General features: G+C 45.4%; 1 protein-coding gene across 1 annotated transcript; it reads right to left on the bottom strand.

The window, feature by feature from the left end:
- Window positions 1–351: 351 nt before the first annotated feature.
- Window positions 352–24,464, bottom strand: LOC8027431 (tryptophan 2,3-dioxygenase). Its single transcript, XM_042289680.1, has 15 exons — window positions 24,458–24,464; window positions 24,325–24,331; window positions 22,653–22,722; window positions 20,164–20,257; window positions 18,890–18,957; window positions 17,062–17,127; window positions 16,347–16,408; window positions 15,656–15,731; window positions 14,002–14,115; window positions 13,423–13,530; window positions 13,285–13,329; window positions 12,494–12,548; window positions 9,349–9,486; window positions 4,933–5,026; window positions 352–3,329 (listed from the first exon to the last, which is right to left on the bottom strand). Exons 1-15 carry the CDS (start codon window positions 24,462–24,464, stop codon window positions 3,143–3,145), a joined length of 1,191 nt encoding a protein of 396 aa, XP_042145614.1. The 3' UTR covers window positions 352–3,142.
- Between the last annotated feature and the right edge of the window lie 98 nt (window positions 24,465–24,562).

Below are 24,562 nucleotides of genomic sequence, written 5' to 3'. Positions count from 1 at the left end.
AGAGAAAACCAGACAGGACTCCGCGGATAGGAGGGAAAAAAAACACGTCTATTTACAAGCCAAGCTAATTTTCGAATGTCGCCGCAGAAGGTTACAGCACGTGCTGTCCTTGTCTTCTTCTCTTCTCGAAGCCTCCCCTGCCCCAGCTCGCACGAGCGCCGCCAGTTCACCCACACACAGGGGCGCACGTGCAAACGCCAACACGCAATGGAAAGAAAAGGAAGCTCGGTCCTGTTCCCGCGTCCACCCACGGTGATGGCGGGGCCGATTCTCACACAGTTTTTGCCGATCGGAGTGTATTTTTGGTATTTGAATTTCTTACCGCATCTTTCTCTGTTTTGTTCATTTTGTTTTATTTTTGTTTGCTTTGCCCCTCCCCTCTACAATGCTCCGGCGCTTGAGGGTATGCACAATAAATAAATAAATAAGTAAACACGAACGTCTAATTTGCTTTTTATTTTTTCCACTCTTTTGCTAAACATCCAACGTCTCATTTGATTCTGTTTGCTCATTAGCATTTTGTTTTCAACCCTCTGTGTTTTACAGCGGAGCTGTTAAGGGCTAGTGTCCCCAGTTTTGTGTCCGTGGACAACTAAATCTCGACACAACGCTTTGGACAGCTACCGCCATCTATGAGTGACGGCGGGAACCAGACAGCCGGCCGCCCGATTGTCTGGTTGCCGCCGTCGCTCATAGATGGCGGCACATAATACAGCTCCGCTGCTCTTCCTTCTTCATCAGAGTGAAAAGGCTGAAAAATTTTAAGCTAAAATAAAAATTAGAATTGAATGTATTACTATTTAATAGTGTTTTTTGTTTTGTTTTTTCAACTGAAGATTTTTTACATCCCTTCGGGCGAGGCGATACGCTTGTTGAGCGGGGAAAAAAGTAAAGTAGTGGCGAAAAGTAGAACAGGTAAAGAAATAACGTCACACCAAGAATGGAAAATGCTTTATTATCATTATATTTACTATAATACAGCTACACTCCGCCTATAACACACTACAGCTAAGATTTTTTTTTTTTTTTTTTTGCGTTTTGTTGACTTTTTGTTCTTTTCCTAGCTAAGACCGAATTCAGACTCGAACGTCCAAACTTTTTTACCTTGACGACTTTGAAGGTTACACGATCCGTTTTGTATCGTTTGCTCTACAGGTTTCTTTTCACGCAGTGCTCTTTTCTTTGTTGTTGTGTTTTATACTTTTACTTACACGATGCCTGAATGCCGCTTGTCAGTTTGTTCAGAACAGCTGTGAGCAAAATAATCAAAGGTTGCCTTGGTCTAAACTTTGTCGATGATATCGCGAATACACTTTTTTTTTTTTTTTAATGATCCTGCTATCGCGGTTCTAAAATCGCGAAATTCTTTTTGTCGAGGCAAAATAATAGAAGTGAAACTCATTTCAAATCTAGACGATATTATATGAATGAACTACGCGCGCTTATTTGTTGTGCACGGCTCGCTCAATGTTACGACGTGCTGCCGTAGCGAGCCACCTATAGTGATTCGGATTTTAGAAAGAAAATAAAAAAAGTACCAATAAACTATTTTGTTTGGGTAACTTTCGCGATGAACAATCTAAGGCAAAAGAGCTGACAGCCATAAATGAACTTGCAAAACGTAGGCATAAGAAAAAATATCGATGCCAGGCAGAAGAAACAATAAATCTTCCAGCCAACTCAATGTCTCCACGTGCTTGCCCTGCACGCAGTCGTGGATAGTTTGTCCGCTGCGGAAAGCAATGCTCGCAAAGTTGCGAGAAAAAAAAATTAAAATCCCATATGAAAATGTGTACGTTTTTACGAAATAGGGATTAATAGCTGCGCCAGTTGTGAGGTGTGCTTAAAAAAATAATTGTAATTCGTTGTCCGACTTTTTTCCTCCAAAAAGAGGGAAAATTGGCTGTATTGAATAATGGTTATTAACTCGCTCTCTCTCTCTCTTTCAAAAAATAAGTTATGCTTATGCACTAAGCTCAAAGCATATGATGGACTATTCCTTTAGACACTTTTTAGTTCCTTTGCTTGAGCTGAGCTATAACTAAATAAAGTTCTAGGCCGCAGGACTACATACCTTTATCATTTTCAAACTGAACGATGCAAATTCGCACCAAATGATCTCCCGTCAACCTGCGATATATTTGCGAGTGATAAATTAGAGGTTTGTTTTCCAGGGTTTGGATATGTTACAGGGAGTCGTACAAAACAATTTTAAACGTGTATCAGTGGATTTTCTAGTTTCTACTTAAACTCCATATAAGATAACATACAGGGAAAACCTGTCTTTACGGCTTGTACCTTCCACTTCTTTCCTTCGTCCGTGTAGCATTCGGGCTGTTTCAAGATGAACTCGTACCAACTAGTCCAGTTATCCTCTCTGTCTTTATGATTAGCAGGTGCGCTTCTAAAAATAGTTTGTTTCCCATCTAAGCTGTATTGCACAGAGCGCATGTTGAAAGGAATGTCTGTTTCCAACCAGTCACTTTTAACGCGGCGCTCTGTCTGGAATGAAAACGTGTATATATTAAGAAGCTGATCACTTTAACGAGACCCTAGACCATTGCAAGGGTCATCGTTTTGGCAATGGACTGAAATGCATGACGGTGTCGGGACGAGATCTGGGCGAGATCCGGGCACGATCTGGGAGGGATCCAGACTGGTTTTGGGAAGGATGTTGCCAGAATCCTGACAAAATCTGGGGAAAATCCAGGCTGGATCTGGGTTGGTTCCCGACAAAATCCGGGAAGTATCCGGGCTGGATCTGGGGAGAATCTGAGTACGATCCTGACGGGATCGGGGCTGAAACTGGACGGGATCCTGAAAAGATCTGGGAAGGATCCAGGTTGCATTCGGGCCAGGATCCCGACAACATCCGGCCGACATCCTGTCAGGATCCGGGGTAGATTTGTGAAGGGTCTGGGCGGGATCCGGACAAGATCCGGGTGATATGCTGGCAGGGTCCGGACTGAATCCGGGAGGGATCCGGACGGGATTTCGACAAGATCCGGGCGACATATCCCAGTACGATCGGTACTGGATCCTGGAAAGATCCTGGTGGGATCCTGTCAGAATCCGGGCTATAGATTGGTGAAGGGGTCCAGGCGGGATCCTGACAAGATCCGCGGGCAGAATCCGCGGCGTCTTAGAGGAACTTTCCGGGGAACTCCGGGTCCGGGATCTGCGGTGCTTCCCCGTCTTCGGGCACGGCGTCTTCGTCGTCCCGATTGCTCAGTTTCTTGCTCATGTCGGAGGTCAGCTTGGGGATGCAGGAGCGCGGGATCAAGAAGGTCGAGATGTTGAACAGGTCCAGGAACACCTTGTAGCGGTCGCTGCACACCAGGTGTTCAGTTCGATTAAAAGATGAACGCGTTTATCGCCCCGAGGTACTAGATCATTAAGTCGGGGTAACACTACTAATACATAATAATAATATAAAATATCCGCAGATAATCCTGTCATTAGAGAGTTTTAGGCAACCGTTTTTGACACATCCGAATCGGTGCGATGGGCCTTCCGGTACGGACTGCGCATGCGTTACCGTAGAAGGCTCGCACATGCGCAGTTCGTACCGTATCGGATGTGTAAAAACGGTTCCCTAAAACTATCTAGTATGTCTGCCGCGAACACATTTGCATGATATGTCAGCAGTGTTAACACACCAGTAGATAGGGCTGAACTGGCTATAGTAAACCAGATTATAAATCAAAATAATTTTGTTTTGCGCAAAGTTACTGAATTTTTTTTTATTTAGTCCTCGCCATTATTTCTACCCTGAAAGGCTCTACAGGCAACAGTGAAACGTGACGACAGATATTGTAATATCGACAGTACAACCTGCTATCGACGGATTACATGAACTGTAAGTATGTGAAATGAATGCTAAAAAAAAAACTACCTTCAGTGAAGAAAAAAAAATGCTTAATATATTTTGTTGTTAAAACGCCCGCTCGACCTGCAAATTTTACATGTGACATCGTTCCACTTAAAAAGCTCGGAGAAATTTGCATGTTGATTTTGGAATTACCTTATTTTTTGCTATTTTCCCAATTACTAAAATAGCACGCTTTAAGAAGTAGATCCCCGGTGTTCCGATAATGTACTAAGTTTTAGGGTGAACTCAAGAAATGTCTTTATATGAGTTTGTTGTAATCAGTTTGGTGTATGGGCGTCCATAGAGCACCAGCCTCGGCGGTTTGTTGGCTGACTTCAGTCTTGAACGAATTACTGTTTCGACTGGTAACATGTTGCCAAAGGATCATGGCTCACTGTGAATTATTTTTACTTTTTGAACCATCAACAAGGGTACGGCAGTGGGGCCGTAGTCAACCTGTGCTTTACGTGACAGTTATATTGTGAGTCTGAATCAATTAACATGGAAATGAGTTCATACAGATAAAAAATATTGTGAGTTTATAATTGCGTAAATTTTAGACTTATATATCATTAAAAAAAGTATAGTTTTTTGTGTTATCGAGTTAATTCACCAGCTCGTCTGCATATTTTCACTGTCTTCGTTACCCCTAGTATAATCAGAGTTTAAAACACAGGCACGTTCAATGTAACAGAAACCATTTCTGACCGCCGACTCCCAAGTTTAGCCTGGTATCGACAGTATTCCATAACTCCACCCACCTGTAATCTTCTCGATCGTAACTATGTGTACGCAGCGGGATAATATCGTGTAATTGAGTCAGCAATAATACACGTTGGCCCACCTTAGCTCATAGTAAATTTATCGATGGAATCGTTGGCTTTGTTTTAAACTACTCTGAGCTGCAAACGAATACAGGCCTGGGCTCGACCTACCTGCTGTGATTGTGGTTTATTTATTAGTATTGGTTGAGGTTAATGGTCGATCGAGTTCTGCAAAAGTCTAATGAGTTTCTGGAACAGAGCATACCTGAGCTTACTAGAATGGAAATGGATTCATACCTGAGCGTGGACCGGAGGTACTGGTAGCCCGAAGAGCCTCCAGTTCCGATTTGCTGCGACCCAATCATGCGCTGGACCATCTGCACGTGGTTGTCTGCGGGAAATATAATCGAAACCATCAACAAGGCAGGACCTCCAGGCAACCCGTTTAGGAACAGTGAGTACATTACTCCATTTCCACGTCTACCTAGAGGACCGCGGAAGCCTCGGCATTTCGGTATAGGTGTTACGATGATCCACAATGTTATGTTTGCACGACTGATATTGGATATGCGGCGAACATTTTGACTATTAAAGCCTAGAGTGCCATTCAGGTCGCGTCACACGTTATTGGTCCCGCGCGGAAACGTTTCCCCCGCTATGTTTGGGGGGGAGATCGAATGGACCTTCTTGGAAAGTACCGCGCGCCCTCGAGCGGCGCGCGTGAGGCATCATGGGAACAGCGAGGATCGCTGCTCTGTCGTCTGCTGTTACCGCCGTACTGCCTGCGAGAATCACGTTGCCTTCGTTCGCGTTGGGTCCCGGTGTACGGCCGACGACAACCTTTACAGCGCCCTGCACGTCTGTCCACTGCCCTTTTTGAATGGGCCATCGTTCTGGATGTGTTACCGTTCTTTTTTTGAATGGGCCATCGCGTGTGAGTCACGTGCCAAAAGAGGGAACTATCACTCAAGCATCCAACGTGTTTTTTTTTTTTTTTGCTTTTTCTTTTTTTGCTGCGGGAATAGATTTTTTTTACAAATCCAGTGACATTTAATGGCTCAAATATCAGTCTAAATATACTGCATCTCAGAAATGTCTGCAGTAAAGGCAAAGGTGCCGGCGCGTGAAGCTAGCTCAACAGAATGATTTTGTTTGTTTGTACGAGAACGCGTACACAGGAGGCACTTGCGAAAGCCACGCGCTCGTGCCCATGCCTTTCTCTGCACTGTAGATGTGTGTGAGGAGGTTCAAATCTAGTACCTGCTAGTCAACGGCAAAGGTGCAAATTTTCGGTGTTCTTTGATGTGCAGTTATTTCTCTATTTGTTTGTTTCGATGGTGTTAAGGAACTACACTCCGATCGAAGCGCTTAGTTAAGTTTTAAACTCTCGATAAAATTATGTACATGCTATTGTCACGAGCTGTCTGGGGCGTGTCGAAGCTGAGTATTCTAAGGATTTATATAACAGCCTCAAAAGCGTAGCGCGTACAAGCTTATAAGACTAGCCACAATGACATGGAACGACAATACAGCGAACTAACGTCTAAAATGTGCAGGCTGCGCGCCGGTGCCGGTCTTCAGATTCTTGCTTCACCAGTCATCAAAAAGGCCGTCATTAGCACGAACAGATGATATTCACTAAAATGATGATAGTTATCGAAGTGGCCAGTCTGAATATCGGAAAGGTGAAACTGCAGCCAATGCCACAAGCACGAGAGAGCTCGAGGTTGCTGCTTTGTAGCGTTCTTCCTGAGAACGCGAGCACTCGCGCTAGAAATGCACGTTTCAAAACCAGGAGCGCGGGCTAGCTCGCGCTTGTAGCTTTGGCTAGAGCTACTTTGGCTGCAGTCTCAGCTTACAGGTAGTCCGAGGAGGTTTCTGAGATCGCCTACATATGGCGATAACTTACTCTGCGCGCTGTAAGCATCCTAGAAATCCATAAATCATAAAAATTCGGGGCCGATTTTCCTATTAAAAAAAGCTATCAAAGATAGAAATTATCTCCGGCGATGGGAGGAGCATTGTGCCGGCAGCCAAGACCAATTAAAATGGGACATTTCGTTGAGATTGCGAACGTTGTCACTATGTGTATGCTTTTGTAGATGATAGAAGCAAACAAGAGTAGTCGAAAAATTTAATTTTTCTCGGAGAGGGAACATAATACTGCAATCATCGTATCAAAAACAACAATCTGTCTCTTTTTTTTTTTTTGCGGGAGTGTTGATTGATTGAAAACGTTTATTGACCATAAACTAAGGGATGAGGAATAAAGGGCTGTTTATACTCCGACGTTGAGAGCAGTGAATGCAGCGTAGCGCAGAACGCGCGCCTTTCATTGGCCGGCAAACAGAAGCTCGATATCTGCGACCAATCAGTATCTGTGCGTGCTGCGCTGCGCCACGCCCGTCGACGTTACATTGGAGTATAAACGTACCTTAAGGACGGTGTCGGTGGTGACGGCGACCTGGACACTTTCGGCACTCCGTTTGGTCATCAGCTCTCGAGCGCTCGAGCGCGCGCTTGCGGCAACGCGCTGTGCACTTTCGAGATATCACTTCGCGTTTCCACCGGTCGGAGGCGCGTGACTGACAGTGGTCCTGGTTTTGGAACATGCTCCTTCCATCGCCGAAGACGAAAGCGGTGTGTTGCGATCTGTGATTGTTTTTTTTTCTTTAATGGGGAAATCGGTCGCATATGGTCATGCTTTAGGGATTTCTAGGATGCTTAGAGCCAGCAGGAGTAAGTTATTCCCATATTTAGGCGATCTCAGAAACCTCCTCAGCGCACCTATAATGATGAACAGAGTAGTTGGTACATTTTATTTTCCTTTGCCAATAAAAATAAATAAATAAACGCACCTTGTTTTAACAAAGTTTGAAGACCGTTAGCTCGCCTGGATGCACGGATGGATTAAGAATGATGCCGCAGTTCGGGCAGTGGCGTGCGCCACCTAGCATGCAAAAGCTCGACATAGGCTAGACTTGGCTTGGCTAAGTGGCCCGACACCCTCACAGGTCCCATAATGCCCCGGAGCGCTCACTGGTGGCGCTGGTGTTTCCAGAAATGTCCATTGGTATATTTATACAGATTGATGGCCAGGTGACATCGTGACTCGACGTTTGCTAGTTTGCTAGTGCCGGCTAAACTATAGAGTCAGGCTAAACCAGTCACACGCAGGAAGAAAGCGCAGGTTCACGGCGCATTCACTGCGCGTCGTCGGTTTAGCCGCGCTGATAGCGAACCCACAAAAACATTCACTTTGAGAGAAAAAAAACAACAAAAAAACAGTGACAAGAGGACTCATTAAAAAGGGAACAAACTCATCACCGTCTGCAGCTCGCCTGCTCAATCACTCTTATTTCTGCGCGACGATCAGCGCCGTGACGAAGCACTTTTGGCGCCGTTTGATTAGCTGCATCGGATCGCCCTCCCGAGGTCGGGTGGATGGATGGATGCAAATGACTGTACCCTTTATAACGGGCGGTGGCTCGCGCCACCTAGGCAACAAACCAAAAGTATATAGGATTTATCGTAGCGCTGGATTCTCAACGTTACCTACGGAAAGAGCACGTGACACAAATAGGACACGAGTGCCGAGACAGCGTTGGGCTGGAAGTGGTCTTCCAAGTTCCCACTGTCAGAACACCAGTTCTAGCCGATCGCTAACTCAGCACTCGTGTTAGTCTGTGCCCCGTGCCGAACCACTATTTTGTTTCCCGGCAATCAAACAACCGCTCTGCCGAGTGGTTGCTAGATTTCGGCAACGTGGTTCATGTTGACGACAGGCTACAAGAATTCGATTGGAATGTGCCAGCTAAGACAGACATTTAAAAATGGGATTCATCCGATGGAAATGCGTTAGCATTGGTTCTTTCTCGCCCCCTTTTCACCCATTTTCCATTCGTTTATTACCGCTTTGCTGTCGTTTATTAATGGATTTCCTCTTCACTTTCCCCTCCACGCCTCCGTCGCTCTGGGACACGGTCAGCCTAGAGTCACTGTATGGGTTCCCAGAGTAACGTATTCCTTTTCTTTTTGCGTGTTGCCGAAAAAATACTCACTCTAGCCAATCATGTTTTGACTTGGTGAGCATCATGGGACGGTAGCGATCACGTGGCACAAGCACCACACTGACTCTGTACTTCGTTTTCACCAGAAGCCAGGGGCTCTAACCTGGACACTTGGCAAAAAAGACGGGGCGAGGAATTCGACGGCCGTGATTGGCCCAGCGCCAAGGTCAAGCGGCGCGCCGTCCAATCACGGCCGCCGGATTCCTCGCCGACTTTTCCACCAAGCGTCCGGGTTAGAGCCCCAGAGCGCAGTCAAGGGCTAAACGACACGCCAACACATCCGCGCGCGCACACTAAAAACGCACAGTGACGGCGCATTGACTAGGTTTAGCCGATAATAACATAACGCGCAGAAAGACGATGAAAGCCGTGACGTAGCGCTTTTGGGCGCCGCTTGGTCAGTCTCATCGACTTCGCGCTGTCAGTGCGGTGGGAGCTAACTCGTCGAAGCAGTCGCACCTCTTGCCACGTGGTCACGCTTTCGCCCACGTATACGCGTGGAGAGCGGGGCCGGGTGACGAAAGGAAGGCGGCCGATTGGTGCCGGCAAGCGCGTAGCACCTCCCGCACTGTCAGCTTATAGGGCTGAACGGAGTGCGTCCATGCAGCGTCACGTGACGGGGATAGCCAAGGGGCGCGCTTACATCTCCACTTGGTGACGAGGGAATCGACGTCCATGAGCAGTGTGAGCAGGTAGTAGGGCTGGTGGAAGCGCGGGTAGTCCCTGTACAGCGAGATCATCATGGCACCCTGCATGGCCAGGTGGCTCAGACGACGTTCCCCTGCAACAGACCGGGCGATGGAGGGTGAGTTGGCCCTTTTGCGTGGCACTCTTAAATGCACGTGTCTCGCGTGCACGGTCACGGGGGGGCAGTTCGAAGTCGAGCGCTTGTTCCGAATACCGAAGCCGCTAAAATGAAATGGGTCAATTGAAGCAGTGCCAAAAGCGCAAGTCACCGGGCCTTCCCTGAACGTGACCAATCAAACAGCGTTGAAGGCGCGCCATCATGTTTCCGTACATGTTATATCGTCCCTGAATCAACCCAGCGACTTGCGCTTTTGATGCTCCTTGATTAGTCCCCATTAGTCCCCGTAGCGTTGGCTGCGCTTAGAGGAAGTATAGCTAGTTCTTAGGGCACATCGAAAAAAAAAAAAAAAACTATTGCCGTGAACGTTATGTTTATTGTTCTTTCGAAACTCATTGACTCCGATCTGCAAAAGAGGGCACTCGTACTATGCTGTCTGGTGTTCAGAGTGCTTGTCAACTGATGTCGCCCAACATATTGTTCGCGCAGCGTTGTCGACGACAATGATTATTTCTTTTGGCGTGTCATCACGGATATACTGGTACATTCAATTCTGCCATTGGAAAACACTAATGTTACGCTATTTCCGATAATGTGCTCACCCTGGTACTTTCTGATATACTTCACGAAATTGTGTTGAATCTGTGTCAACATTGTGTCGAAAGCTGATTCCTCAGGAAAAATACTAAACGCCATTTCAAGTAATTTTTTTTTTTTTAATGCGGTAGCATTTTTGGTGCCACCAAACCGTGAGATCGTGTGCGCCCGTCTGTCTGTAAGCACCTCGACAGCTAAATTTTAAAGTGGCTTTTCTCCGCCAAATTTAGCGGTAAGCGTGTCCACGCTAAATCTGCCGGCAAATCCAGAATCGTCAGTACATTTGACGCAATGTCGCGTGATGACGTCGCACGACGATGTGACGTTACACACATCAATGTCACATGACGGCAGGTCACATGACTCAGCGTTATTACGTGACATGACGTGATGTTACAGTGACGCACTCACGTGACTTGTCGTCACCGACTCCCCAACGTCACACCGATGTAACCCGGCGGGTAAAGGGTCCCAGATGATATTCGCATTACATCTCCACAGCGACCAGAATTGGAATGGAGAGTTTTCTTTCTTACCACCGAAAGCAATTATTAATAACCCACTGCACCGTCGGTTCATAACGCTAAATTCGCACGACCTTGGCGTTTCAATCATCGATTCGACCTTCCTATTAATAAACGGTGACACTAACCACTGTCGTTCGAGCGAGCTAGCTCCGTTGAGTGCGCTTCTCCACAAACAAAAGGATACTGCGGAGAAACGAAACGCGCGGAGTGGGCACTTCGTTCTTTTTTGTTTGTTTTTCTCATATTGGCCGCAGCGCAGCCACGTGTTTAGGGGAAAAGCACTCCTTCAGAGCGGGCTGGGGAACACGATCGGGCGGCAGGGATGTTAAACGGATAAAGTCATGTCTCGTTAATATGGACGTTTCGCAGTTTCCTTCGAAAAAATGGTCCATTAAGGGAGTCGCTTATGATAACCAGACAAAAATGGACCTATGCACCCAGTGCGTCCCCGAAACTCTTTCTAACGCGGCCCATGTCAACGAGACACGACTCTTTTTGTGAATATCGATGAGGGAACTTTGCCTTGCAGTAAAAAAATTTCAAAACGAAAGGATTATGCAAGATTATGCGCGAGGCGACGGTGGCCCGACATGGCGCGGGCTTTCGTGGCCCCAATTTTGTTTTCAATGTTGAGATGAAAAAAGAAAAAAATAATTAATACATAAGCGTTTTTGTATAGCGAGATATTGTTTTTAGTCGCCTCGACTAGGTTTAGTTTGACTGCGCTGTAGCTTCGATTTTATGTTACATTCCTCCTTGACCACTGTTCGTAAACACATTCAGAGATATATATTATTAAATGAAATGATTAATTGTGTCAGCCTTAAACGGATGGCAGCTTGAGAATAGTTTTAAGGATTCTATTGTTTTTGTTTCTTCGTATATTTCAACACCTGTCTTTCCCACATGCCAATTGCATATCAAAACGTGCATGTTAAATGTTGATATCCACGATTTACTAACAAATGTTTTTGTCAACCTATATTAGTTAAGCAACTTTTTCAACCTCCAGAAATTGATTAAGACTTCTTCAAATTGGTATTCAAGATTTTTGCACTCTATCTTTTTACAGTCAAATATTAATCTTTTGTTTACCTTCGATTCCGTACATAAAAAATCGCCGTCCACATGCGCTGCTATGTCCCCCATCGATCAACAATGCATCTTCTGCAATGAGACTCCTTAAACCAAGAACGATGGTTCTAGACATTACATTCTCGTTGCTATGCATGGTGCGCGCACCAATAAGTAGTTGGTCCATTTTGGAAGGAATTAGACTGTCGGCTGTGTAATGGGTGCTAATGAGTGGTTCCATTACACATGAAAAAGCAAAGAATGAATGTTTAGAGATAGTGAAGTAAACTGAATAGTACTAAAATAGTATTCGCAATGGAGCGAATGAGAATGATATGTAATCCCGCGCCTCAAAATATATTTCGCTGTAAAATAGATTTTTAAATACCCCAAAACGTGATCCAGAATTACCAGGGTCGGTAAAATCACTATAGTGGGTAAAAAATTAAAATTGTACTTTTTAATTTTATCGGGAGGAAAACACAGTAATTCCTTGAAGTAGTGATATTGTAAAAAGTCTTTCAGAATAAAAAAAATAAAAAACATATTTTCAATCAATTACAATGTTTTCTACTAAAAACATCATTAAATATTAACTAAGAACAATTCATTTGTTCTAATTAAAGAAACAAACTAACCAGCTGCTTTTGTAAATATCCCTTAGAGGATACAGTAGTGGGGGAGAATGAAGAGGCTTGCTGGAGCGCTGTGCGATTCATAAATTGTTTTCAGTCAAGAGAAGGGTAAATGTTATTCGTTATTCCAAGCTTGAATATCTTAATTACCTCTGGACACAAGGGCGTTGTGTTTGGAGACGTCGAAAAGGCTGTCGAACGTTTCCTGTAAACATAAACAGTTAAACGAAACGTTAAAATTTTGAATGAAAATAGAACGAACACGAATCTACAGGGTCCGATCGTGAAAACGAACCACCGTTTTTGGACCCGTACGAATACACTATAAATCGCGGGAAGACGAAGCGCCTTGTAAATTTGACGCTAGCGGCAGTAATTAAGTATAAAAAATTGAGAACATAATGGCACCTGGATTCAAAAATAAAAAAAAAGAAGAAAACATTTTTATGAGCCTGCCCAATATTCGTCAAACCAAGGAATGTAATTATAAGCGCCTGCAAAATTCATTTCAATTAAAAGAAATACTTGTTAACGAGAACAATAGTGTTCTCTTTCTTGCTAACAAAGTATTTTCACAGAAAATAATGCCACAGGCTCCCGGTTTCATTTCATGGTTTGGCGAAAATTAGGCCCAGAAAGACTTGGCCCTAAAACAAACTTTTTTTTTTTCTCTTTCTTTGTTTTACTCAGATAGCGCCCTGTTCTCAAACTTTTGCATTCTTTCACCACTGTAAGCACTTACGATATGATTAAACACAGAGGTAAAAAGCAGGGACACCGTACAAATGCGCTCACCTCGAAGAGTATCGCCGCTGCTAGAGTAACATTCACGCGAGAGTTGTAAAATATGTGCGAGGCGTACTTGTGCGGGCCGAAAAACGAGGTTGAATTTTTTTCGATCGGACTCTGCCCATTCACAGGTGATAAAAAGTAGAGCGAACCCTTTTCTTGGCCACGCTGTCAAGAACTGCCTGGTCGCCTTGAGCCTGAGAGGGAAGAACGGAGAGTCAAGCAACCCTGTACGAGAACCACGGTAATGAGATTGGCAGCCTAGAGCTTAAAAGTCGAGTGCGGTGTACCTTGGCATCTGCCTCCATCTTGTCCAACATTAGAGCCACGACATTTTGGTACTTCTTCCAGAAGTTGAAGCCGTTAGGTTCCAGGCCAGGGGTCCTTTCTAGCCACCGCTGAAACACACCGCGGATACGTAGTTAGATACTGCACTAGGTAGTCTGCATTTTCGTTATCCGGGAAAAGGCCACCATTGGTCACGTTCCCAGGCACCCAAGCTAAGGCGATACTGAGAAATTCTTCAATTGACGTCCTCAGCCAGCTTTCAAAAGGCATGAAGCTGGAAATAATTGCTTCATCTTATTGCACTACACTCCAGACCGATTATAGGCCCAAGTACAGAACAGTGAAGGTTCCCCCGTGGCGAATGTAAGTGCACGGTCTCGGCTACGTGTTCACGTTCTGCTCCACAGAGATATGTAAATTAGGCATACCGTGTTGAAATACTTTGGCTTACATAATTGTTTCACTCTTTCGTGTATGACTACGTTCCACTTGTTTATAATGTTTGTAAATGTTAACACGTTAATCGCTTTTGCATTTATAATTATGTTTAATATTTCTTTGAGAATGCATGCTATGCTTGCCTCGATGAGCTGCAAGAGCGTGGGTTCCTTCTCAGACTCCCGTATCATGTTGATGGCCGTCGGATCCTCGAAGACTTTTTGGTAGTGCTGCTTCCCGTAGTTCACTCGGAGTTCCTGTGCTCGAATGAAATGGTGCGGATGCTTCAGTAAAGTGTAGGGATACACTCTAAGGAAACGTTTTCAGGGTTATTTTACGCGTGCCCCTGAGAAAATAATGAAATTTTCCTCTGTGTTTAGAAGTTTTGATTGTTTTGGAAAGTATGTATTGTTTTTGATGTAGCATTTATCCAATAAATTTGGAAGTGGAACCAATTCTTTTTTTTAAGAAACGTCTTCAAAAGTTAACCGCTGGTATAGCCACGGAGGCTGTAAAGCTTTAAATTCAAGCTCTGAAATATCTCGAGTGCAAATCGCTCTCTGATATAATAGCATAATAATTCAGGTTCCTTACTGATTTGGTGCACTCCGCAAAAGTATTTACGAGCAGTTTGTGTACTGAAAGTTACGAGCTCTTCCTTTTCCAGTCTCAGCTTCCTGGCACATCTTTCCAGTAGGTGAGATTTAATATTTTTTGGGAATCACGGCCTCTAGGTATAGTCAGGGTATGAGCATATTAACAGTCTACGCACCCACAAAGAGAGAAAAAAACAAAAAACTTATTTTCTACTTCTAAACACACTCAGCAAAGGCGTAGTCCTCCACAGGTGTCTACTACGGAGTAGTTTACAATATATTTCTGTTTCATCGCATACACGCTGCGGCTAAAAAAAAAACAACAACAACAAATACCTGATATACCATGAAATGATTGCCTCACTATCGCTAGATATTGTTAAGAACGAATTCTGGAGGTTCATAACCCATGAAACACTTAATAGCTTGTACGCCTTACCAAATTCAACATTCAAAAAAAAAAAATACTGGAGCGTTTAACAGCTTATACCGGGCTAGAGTGTTCGGTTGTAAGACTGAACAGGAAGTCACGTGGTCTGGTGCCGATTGAGGGGCGGCATAATGCAGCCATGATCATCATGGCCACACGTTTCGTGCAACTTTTGACTGCCTGCATTGCGACGACCTGTAAGTTGTGATTACCACCGGAATACCTCCGATATCTATATAACTACTCTGAAGGCTCTTGCTCTATTTGTAAGATCAGTTCCACGCGCCATTTATGCGAAATGGTCGAACTTAAGCTAAATCACTGTCAAAGCTATTTTAAACCAAAAAAAAAAAAATATGGGTGTAAAAAAAAAAAAAAGACACTTCACAGTTTCTGAAAAGTGTTTTTTTTTTTCCTCGAACATTTTAGTTTTAGAAGTTTTTGAAAGTATTCGCGGAAACACCCTGTATAACTTACGCCCTGCATTTTTAAAGTGGTCGATCATTAATAATTATTGATGTTGCCGAGTATGTACATACTTGAATCCCACTCGTGTTCAGTACGCTTGTGTACAGTGCAGCATATTCGAACCCGATATCGTTTCATGGCCCCGTTAGCAATTACTAGCCAAGGTTTCGTTATATAAAATTTCGACATTCGTGTTTGAAGGGCTAGTGTCCTGCGACAACGAAATGCCTGCTGCTCGTAAAAACAAAAATAAAAATACAAGAAGAAAGCAAGCCAGTTTTAATAGACTTCAAACTCGCTTACGTTTTTGACACCCAGCTTGTTTTCGATGAGGCGGAACTGTAGGCTCTGGAAACCGGACGCGGGTGCGAGGTAGCCCCTGGTGGCATTAAAACAAAGATAAATTGAAACATGTAAAAATGAGCAAAAAAAAAAAAAAAAAAGAAAAGAACTTTGGAAGTTTGAGTACAAACGGTAAGGCACTTTTCTCGCGTAACTTCTCAGTTGAGCCCGGCATAACTCTAATCCTTAGTTTTCAATTGAAGGACATGGGAAATCTCGACGCCTTTTCTTTCGATTTAAGATTATTGAGGCGAACATGTGAAAAAGAGATGCCGAATCGAATCTTAAAGCACGGAGTTTTCCTTTGCCTTTTAAGCCGTAGTCCACGTTCGAATGAAACTGAAATATTCTGAAAACCAGAGCTGTCACGCGGCGTTACGGCACCGCGACTTGGTGTCGTGACGTGACATGGCACCATAGCTCGACACTGTCACGCCGCACGACCACGTCGTGTGTTGTTATGGTGACGTCAGGAGACAACGGGACTCGATGTCGTGACGTCAGATCACGTGACACCACACGTCACGCGACGACATCATGTAGTCACGCTGCCCAAATTTACGGTATTTCGCCCGTGCAGACTGCACACGCGGGGACGCTTAAACGGAAAATCAAAATCACGTTGTTTTTTTTTTCTTTTCGAAGATCTTACCTGAATTCCATGAAGTCCAACGGAGTCATCGTTTCGAGGATTTCCACTTGTTCTTGGAGCAGCTGGAGGTGACAAAACAGACGCGACGTTTACGTCGAGGTCGCAGTCGTCCTTGGATTCCGGCTCGAGTGGAAAAATAATTGTGTTGCGCAATAGCCTCCTTTATACTGACAAAGCCTGGCAGATCGCCATGAAAAGTGGCAGCCGAAATAGAAAAGGATGGAGCGGCAGACAACGGATGAGAGGAGAGCCACGTGACTGGTGCCCCGCTGCGGCGAGACACCGAAACACACTTCTCCCGAGCGAACAAGTGTGTTTCGGGTCCTCGCCGCTGCAAAAGCTGTGCGCTGACGTCCAGGTTCCCCGAGAAATGGCTCTTTGATGCTCTGTGCTACCAGATCCTCGCGCTCCAAATCTGCGACCGGGCACTCTAAGGCTCCGTCGTCGAACTGCCAGGCTTTGTGAGTATAGAGGAGGCTATGGTTACACGTATGTTTGGTCGGCGGGAACCTAGTCAACCCAAATGGGCGTCTGGTGTCTCAGTCGTATAGAAAAGTTTTGTTAGTGCAGCCGGGAGACTTTAACGAGCACCACGCAGAAGTGATTACACGAACACGCGCCGGTACGATGATCGTCCAGATCGAGACTGGCAGGGGCGGGGGTTGAGCGGCTCAAGTGCGAGCGCAGCTCACAGATGGTGTGAAAACAGGCTTACCTTTAGAATGAGGACCACCCGGTTCATCCGTGACGTTATTTGAAACATGTTGGATTCATTGACTTCCTGTAACGTAAGGAAGAGCGTGTGCGTTGGGAGGCGTCTGTCAAGAAATCGACTGGATAGAATTGCCCGAACGAGGTTTGGCGAACAAAAAGTGTAATATCATAATTTGCATGGTGCGAGTTCACTTGCGATTTCGCAGTTGCGACGTCGCTTTTTGCGGCAAAAAAAAAAAAAAAAAAGGCGTGGTGCAAGTTTTGGTGTTGAACGTCGCATCTGCGAAATTCAAGTCAAATCCCACCATATCATTCAGGCCCGTGACGTCTTTAGAAATCACCGTATATTAACTATTCAAAAATGTTGTAAAGAATAAGTTATCTTGATTCATTTATAATCAGATCAAATTGGAACCGACTGCCTTTTTCAGTAAGTATATTTGGAAAGATCATTCATACAATTTTCGGCACGCGAGCTACAGAAAGCGAAAAATAGGCACAGACTATGGTATGCAAAAATTAGAATATCAAATACCCGCGCTTTTAAATGATCACCCTGATCTCATGACCATCATTCAGGGAGGTATGTGTGTACAAGCTTTAAGGGAAAACATAAATGTGTATCTATTGTCACTTCAAAACTAACAAGTTTTTTTTTTTCTTTTAAATGCGCGGGTGCTGTTTGTTTTTTTTTTGTTTTTTTTTTGCAATGATTGGCTGGAAGGCTGGCTGGCTCTACTACACTCTAAAAAAAGTCTGTGCGCCTACTTTCACACACTACACTCGGAGAGCCAATCAGCGCAACTTACGGAGGCAGCTCAGTGAATGTCGATGCCACAGCATATGTTTAGACCAAAAAACACAGTCTGAGTTGTGACATTAAGCAATGCAAAACGTCACGCCTTGCATTGCTTAATATCACAACTCAGTCTGCGTTTTTTGGTCTGAACAAATGTTTCGGCATTGTCATTCGCTGAGCTGCCTCCGTAAGTTGCGCTGATTGGCTCTCTGAGTGTTGTGCGGGAAAGTAAACTCACCGGCTTTTTTTTAGAGTGTATCTTGTTGCGTGTGGCCCCTATGTCTGCCGTGTTTGTGCAGGCATAAAAAAATGTGAGTCTTTTTTTGTCATGGCGTGGGTGACAATCTGGTTTTACTTCCTCGGTTTTTTTGTCTTCGTATACAGTGGTTTCTTTTTACTGCTTATCTGTTTTTATGTATCATCTGTCATGATGAAGTAGTTTTCGTCCTCTGTCATACATTAATTTTCGTCTGAGCATGCTGGATGGTTTGGCCGTGAAAGGAAAAGGGGGGGGGGGGGGCTGTCGCCTTGTCAGCCATCTCGATGCCTTTTGTGGCGGCTCCCCAGACATCTGTATTCCTCAACGGTTGTCTTAAGAAACTTTGACTTTGACTTTGATTTTCCGCCAGCAACGAGTCGATTTCGCCACTCTACTCCAAACTCCACTTTTTGCCTGCGTGGATCCTTCCGCGAATCCACCCGCGAATCCGCCCGCCAATCCGCCCGCCAATCCGCCCGCCAATCCGCCCGCGAATCCGCCCGCGAATCCGCCCGCGAATCCGCCCGCGAATCCGCCCGCGAATCCGCCCGCGAATCCGCCCGCGAATCCGCCCGCGAATCCGCCCGCGAATCCGCCCGCGAATCCGCCCGCGAATCCGCCCGCGAATCCGCCCGCGAATCCGCCCGCGAATCCGCCCGCGAATCCGCCCGCGAATCCGCCCGCGAATTCGCCCGCGAATCCGCCCGCGAATCCGCAAGTGCAAACTCGCCATTAGAACGTCTCCAACCAGCTATCGTCAAGTGTGATTACCTTTGTGTGGAGAAGTGGTCGGATTGAGTCCAGCTCGAAGAGAATCTGCTTAAACCAAAGTTCGTAAGCTGAAAAAAAAAGAAAGAAAAAGTGAAGTGTGAGTGTTTTTTGTCGAAGGTGCCGACTCAGTAGTTGCTGCAGACTCGATTTGTGATATGCAGAACGATCCAACAGATTTACTGATCAGTGCTGCATCTGAATTCCGCGCAGTTTACGAACGAGCAGTGGAGCAACATTTCTGAAACAGTGCCTTTGAGAACACTGCTCTGCATCCATTCAAACCGATATGTCTCGTTTCATTGGTTGGGGCTGCTCTCGGTATTCAAGCATGCCGCTGGGGTCTCTTTATGGCGTAAACGCACGTTATGATGGCGTGAGCATAGAGTGGTACAGCAAATAGACGAGGGGTGTCACGAACCTTTGTTCGAACTTGAGGTTCGCCGAACCTTCGAGCTTTTGGCGAACTTCGACGAGGTTCGACTTTTGAACAGTCTTGCCAGACTTGTACACTAAGCTTCAAATTTCGCGAAAATAAAAATAATTTATGCAGTAGTTCTAAGCTTTCCACAAGATATAATCAAACCATAATATTTTAATAATTAAGCTAGCGTTTTTTTTTCGCAAGTGAAGCAAGGAACCAGTTAACTATTGCACCTATTATCCGCCACCAGGTGGCGTCGGCTCATTTTTAAATTTTCCCATATGCGCATAAATAGGCGAACTTTTGTCAAACATTTGTCGATATTTGAGTTATAATTTCGAAAAAGGTCTACCTTGAACCTTGGCAGGTTTGCGACAAACCGCTCGCCACCACAATGAAGACCTGTTTTGGTTGTCATTTTTAGCTCCGCGATTGATTTCTCTTTCTTTCTTTTTCTCTCTCCCTCTCTTTTTTTGTAGAGCTTGGAATGTTGTTAACAGCTAGTACCCTCTAATTCCAAGCTTTTGTCCGTCTGTCCGTCTGTGAAGTTCCCCGCAAAATATAGCGAAGAAATTGACGCAATACGTAACTGTCGTGGCATCCCGATATCAAGGGGTGCCGCGTCTCGGGACCCCGTCACGTGACGTCATGGTATTACGTGACGCCCAGTTAGTGGGAGATCGGATAAACCACACGGTCCTCACTCCCCGAAGCGATTGTTTAATGTTTTTTCAATAAATGTTGACTATCGCTCTGTAAATTCTGTATTCCGTGTATTGTAGCAGTTCTTTTTGTGTCTCCTGTCTGTTTTGTAGTTGTTCGAAGCATAGAGGTAGATCCGAAGAAAACCTACCCTGGTGCGTGATGATGAAGAGGTGCTCGTCGTGGACCCGCTCTTTGCCGTGATGTTCCGAGACCATCTGCTGGCAGTCGAGAAGCTGGTGCAACTGGAGAAACCGACGTACAAAGAACAAAGCAAAAAAACACTAGGCTTAGATAAATAGAAGTGGTAGCCTACAAGGGTATTGTGTTTCTATGCGGTTGATTTGGAGGAACCATAGAGCCACTAAATACGCCTCGCAAGTGGGCTGATTTTCGTCTTCTGCGCATGAGAAAAGAAGTAGCGGTGACGTCAGAACGCCGAGCCCTGATTGGCTGATGACGACCCCCTATCTGAGCGTCGTCTGCTCCTTTGCAACGTTGTCTGCTCGCAACGTCGTCTGCGTCTGTCTTACCTTTCCTGCGACATTCGGAGCTCGACTTCGTTTTTCAGAGCGAGCAGACGAAATAACTCGAGCGGTACGTTGTTTTTGTCTAACAACTAGCAGACACGCATAAAGGGGGAAGTCAAAGGACTCACTGGCGAGGTGTCCCGAGGCGCCGAGGTTTGTTTGCTAAGAACCGAGAGTGAGCGTGTTAGTGTCCGCAAGTTCCCTCCCAAATACTTGTTCCCCCCTTTCGTGTGCGGCGAGACTCCTCACTCTTTAACGGCGTCGGCGGGTTGGCGCAGTTAACGTCGTCTGCTTTACGTCTGCTAGTCAAAGCGATGGCTGCTTTACCTTTCCGGCGTCTGTCGGTGATTCACCGCCTTTTCACCGGCGAGAGTCACCGTTGCCTCGGGAAACAAAGAGATAACAAGAGGAAGAAATTACCTCTTAATCTAAAATTGAAGTCAGCGATCAAAGTATAATACGGGAAAGGTTCACAAGGGTTGCGCGGGCATATTCCATTCAGCACGCCAGCCGGTCGTGGGCAGACGGTCGCCGAATCGCGGGGTGCCTGCTAGGCCTAACTGCAAAGCTCGCTTGGTCGCGTTCGGTGGAATCGTGGACGTTGGAGCTTTTCCCGGGTGTATGTGGATCCAGCGTTCTTGTTCGTCGTGGTCTGGTTTAAGTACTTTTTCCTTTTTTCTTGCTGCATGAAGTCGGGACGCGTGAGAAGCGCACGTAGAAAAATAAACGTCCGTGGGTCGTCGCGACCGCGACGCTGTCGGCCATGCTGATTTGATCGTAAGAAGTGCGTAAGACTGCTTCGGAGCTGTTGTAAGATTTCGTCGTAACCTGCGCAAAACTTACGAAAATTTCGTTATGTGAATACTAATTTGTTCTCAAATTTTGTCTTGCGCATTGTTTTGGCGTCGTCGCAGGAAAGGTGAGACAGACGCAGACGACGTTGCGAGCAGACGACGTTGCAAAGGAGCAGACGACGCTCAGATAGGGGGTCGCGATCAGCCAATCAGGACTCGGCGTTCTGACGTCACCGCTACCCCCTGCGCAAGAAGCAGACGAACTTGCCCTCCGCATAGGTTGAGAGCAGACTTGTGCCTATCTCAAATACTCTACTCAAGATACTGTATTTCAAATACTTTTTGAAGTATTTTGGTATCTTGGAAATACTTTTCGATCGAGAGTACTTGATACTCTATCTTAATTACATTTCTGAGTATCTTGTACTCATTATCTCAAATACATTTTTGACAATCCGCCATTTTCCGAGTTTTTCGGTATGAAGTGGCGTGGGCGTGGCACGAGCAAACGTGAACATTCTTTCGAGTAACCAAATCCTGTAGCTAGCTCCGATTAGCTACGGTGATTTTGACAGAGCTCGTGAAAGAAAACATAGTTTTTTTTTGCCGATTGTGACTCATATTTCAGCCCAAAGTTTTTCACAATGAAGGTTTTTCCCTCGCCTTCCCAAAGGTGCCTTTTGTTTTCTAGAGTTTCCCCCAAAAAATCTTCATACAAAAGGGGTGGTTTTACGGAAGTTAGGATTGCCCCTCTGAGGCGGAACGCAGACTGGGAAACGACCACCGACAACAATGCAGACTTGAGTGTCAAGAAATTAACCCCAAAAGAGAAGACATTTTTGTTTTGCTTGTTGTATATTTGGCCCCGCTACTGCAAAACGCTAGGCTTTCTTTTGTTTATTTTCTTTTTGTCGTCAGTCCGTCACTTATGGCTCTCGCAGACACTGTCTGTAAGCGAACATTGATAAGCAGAGAACAGGACAGGAAACGAACTAAGAGCTGGATGACCTCTCAACATCTATAGGTGAAGGCAATAGCGCGGGTTTCCCTGCGTCACCCACAAAGGGCCAACCCGGGGTGCAAACTGAACACGAGTTTCTGCCTGCCGTTCACGTATAACACTCGTGCCCAATCTGCCCCGCGCTGGCCTCTTGTAGGTGACGTCACAAATCGAGCGTTTCGGCCTTGGCTGTCGAGGCGGTGGCGGCCCTTCACGCTGCCGGAAGTGTCACGTCTTCGCGTGACGCTGCACTCCACGCGTTCCCCGGTCGAAATGAGTGGCGGCAGTTTAATGACGCGTGCGTGTGTGACGTCACCTTCAGGTAGTCTCCGTAGAGTAGAAGCCTCCGCGAGGAACTTCCGGGGGCGTGGATCCCATTCCGTGCGCTGCAACAAACGGAAATCACGCCACGGTTAAGACGCTTGGACAGTCACGGAACGTCGCGCGTTCCCGACAATGAAACCCCCACTTTTTCTTTTTTTGTGAAGCCGCCGCTTTTGCTTCATGACAGCTTTTAGTCAATGCTGAACGGCAGCATTAAGCGAAAAATAGAGACTCTAACCAAAAATTTTAATCAACATTTACCCGACGTTTTGCTTAATGTCTATTCCTAACCAGGCAGGGGGCTGCCGAACGTTCACCTTCTAAACGCAGCATCGAAAAATAATCGCACTGATGCAAATCCGGGTCTGCCGGGGCTGTGTTCTTGGCTTAGGGAGCTAAGCTAACAGGCACCAAACGCACCGACAAATCCCGGAAGTCGGGCGTCTACTGGGCTTCCTAGTGCATTCAGTCGATGTTTTTGTTCGTAATTTCCGGTGTCTTTGAGGTTTGCTTTTGTTTTTAAATAATCATACTCCGAATGAAATGAGCTGTGCAATGATATTAAGGTTGAAAGAATTGGCATCTTCTACTTTTGACATTGTTAATCTTGTAACAAAGGACAGAAAACACACCTCCTTCCTTCGAAATGTTGCGATTCCGCCGCGTACAGGTACAAGGCTTCCGAAACCGCTAGCCTTGTACCTGCTCCACGAGACTTTAGTGCAGTACTACGCTTCTCACGCACTCAAAGTCTTTCTGAAAATTACTGATTTAGGAGTTTTGGACGACGCTCAGCAACTTTCTAATTGGAACCATATGCCGATTTCCCCTAATTGAAAAGTTAAGAAGTGAATTTCAATTAATTAGCCGACTTATCGCAAAGATTAGCCACACACATACTGTCCCCCTGGTCGTATAACTCACTCGCACAAACCGCATAAGTGTAGCTTTCATGGCTTTTTTTAAAAACAAATGCGCAAGAATAAAAAAAAACACCCTGTATATAAAGGTTGCCTTATTTGATTGGCACATATCTGGCCTGATATGGGAGGCAGATATACACCTATTTGGCAGACCCAGATATGGATATATAAAAAAATTGGGCATATCTGGCTAGATAAGCCTGATATGAACTGATATGCTCGATATGGCTAGATATGCCCAATTTTTTATATAACCTTATTTGTTTTGTTTATTATATAAGTCCAGATATGCCATTTTCGTAAGGGAGCGCACGTGACTCTGAAGCTGGTGAAGGAGTTGAGAGGTACCGAAAACCTCAATCTTTCTCCCTTTTTAAAAGTAAAAACTAGGACATGCAGGCAAGAGCGGTTTTTTGTGCTTTACTTCAAAAAGCTAGAGACACCAGCTCCCAAATTATTAAAGAAAATCACTGAAACTGTTGCACAGCTTCTTTAAATCCCGAAAATGAGGCATTTGAACTTGGGACATATGCACACTTGATCAACTAAAATCTAAAAATGTTTACATTGAGTGGTTTCCCATGATACTTTTTGGGTCTGCATGCGCTCTTACTACGCAACGAGCAAGCTCTTTTGAGGTGACAACCGAAAATCCAGCGCCCTCAACGCTTTTTGAACCCGCACCCAGAAGGCCCACAGAGCCTGCCAAGCGCACACTTCCGGAACAAGCCGCTTACTTACGGTGACTTCAGTCACGAACGCTCGACGCGTCATCCAGCCCCCTATAGTAGAGATCAGTGCTGGCTCTCGTCTACGGCAGAGACACCATACGTCCATTGGGGTTGTCTACTTCCCTGTAGATAAACGTACGCACCACACATTTTTTTTGTGTATGCAATAGACTTTCTTCTAAATTACCGAAGCAGTGTGTTGTTTGTGTAGTTTACACGCGCTGCAAGTGCGCGCAGTATGCATGTAG

The sequence above is a fragment of the Ixodes scapularis genome, unplaced genomic scaffold, assembly GCF_016920785.2.
Source record: "Ixodes scapularis isolate PalLabHiFi unplaced genomic scaffold, ASM1692078v2 PGA_scaffold13__105_contigs__length_92229423, whole genome shotgun sequence".
Lineage (NCBI taxonomy): Eukaryota > Metazoa > Arthropoda > Arachnida > Ixodida > Ixodidae > Ixodes > Ixodes scapularis.
The sequence above is the reverse complement of the archived record's forward strand: the minus strand, read 5'-3'. Positions and strand labels throughout refer to the sequence as shown.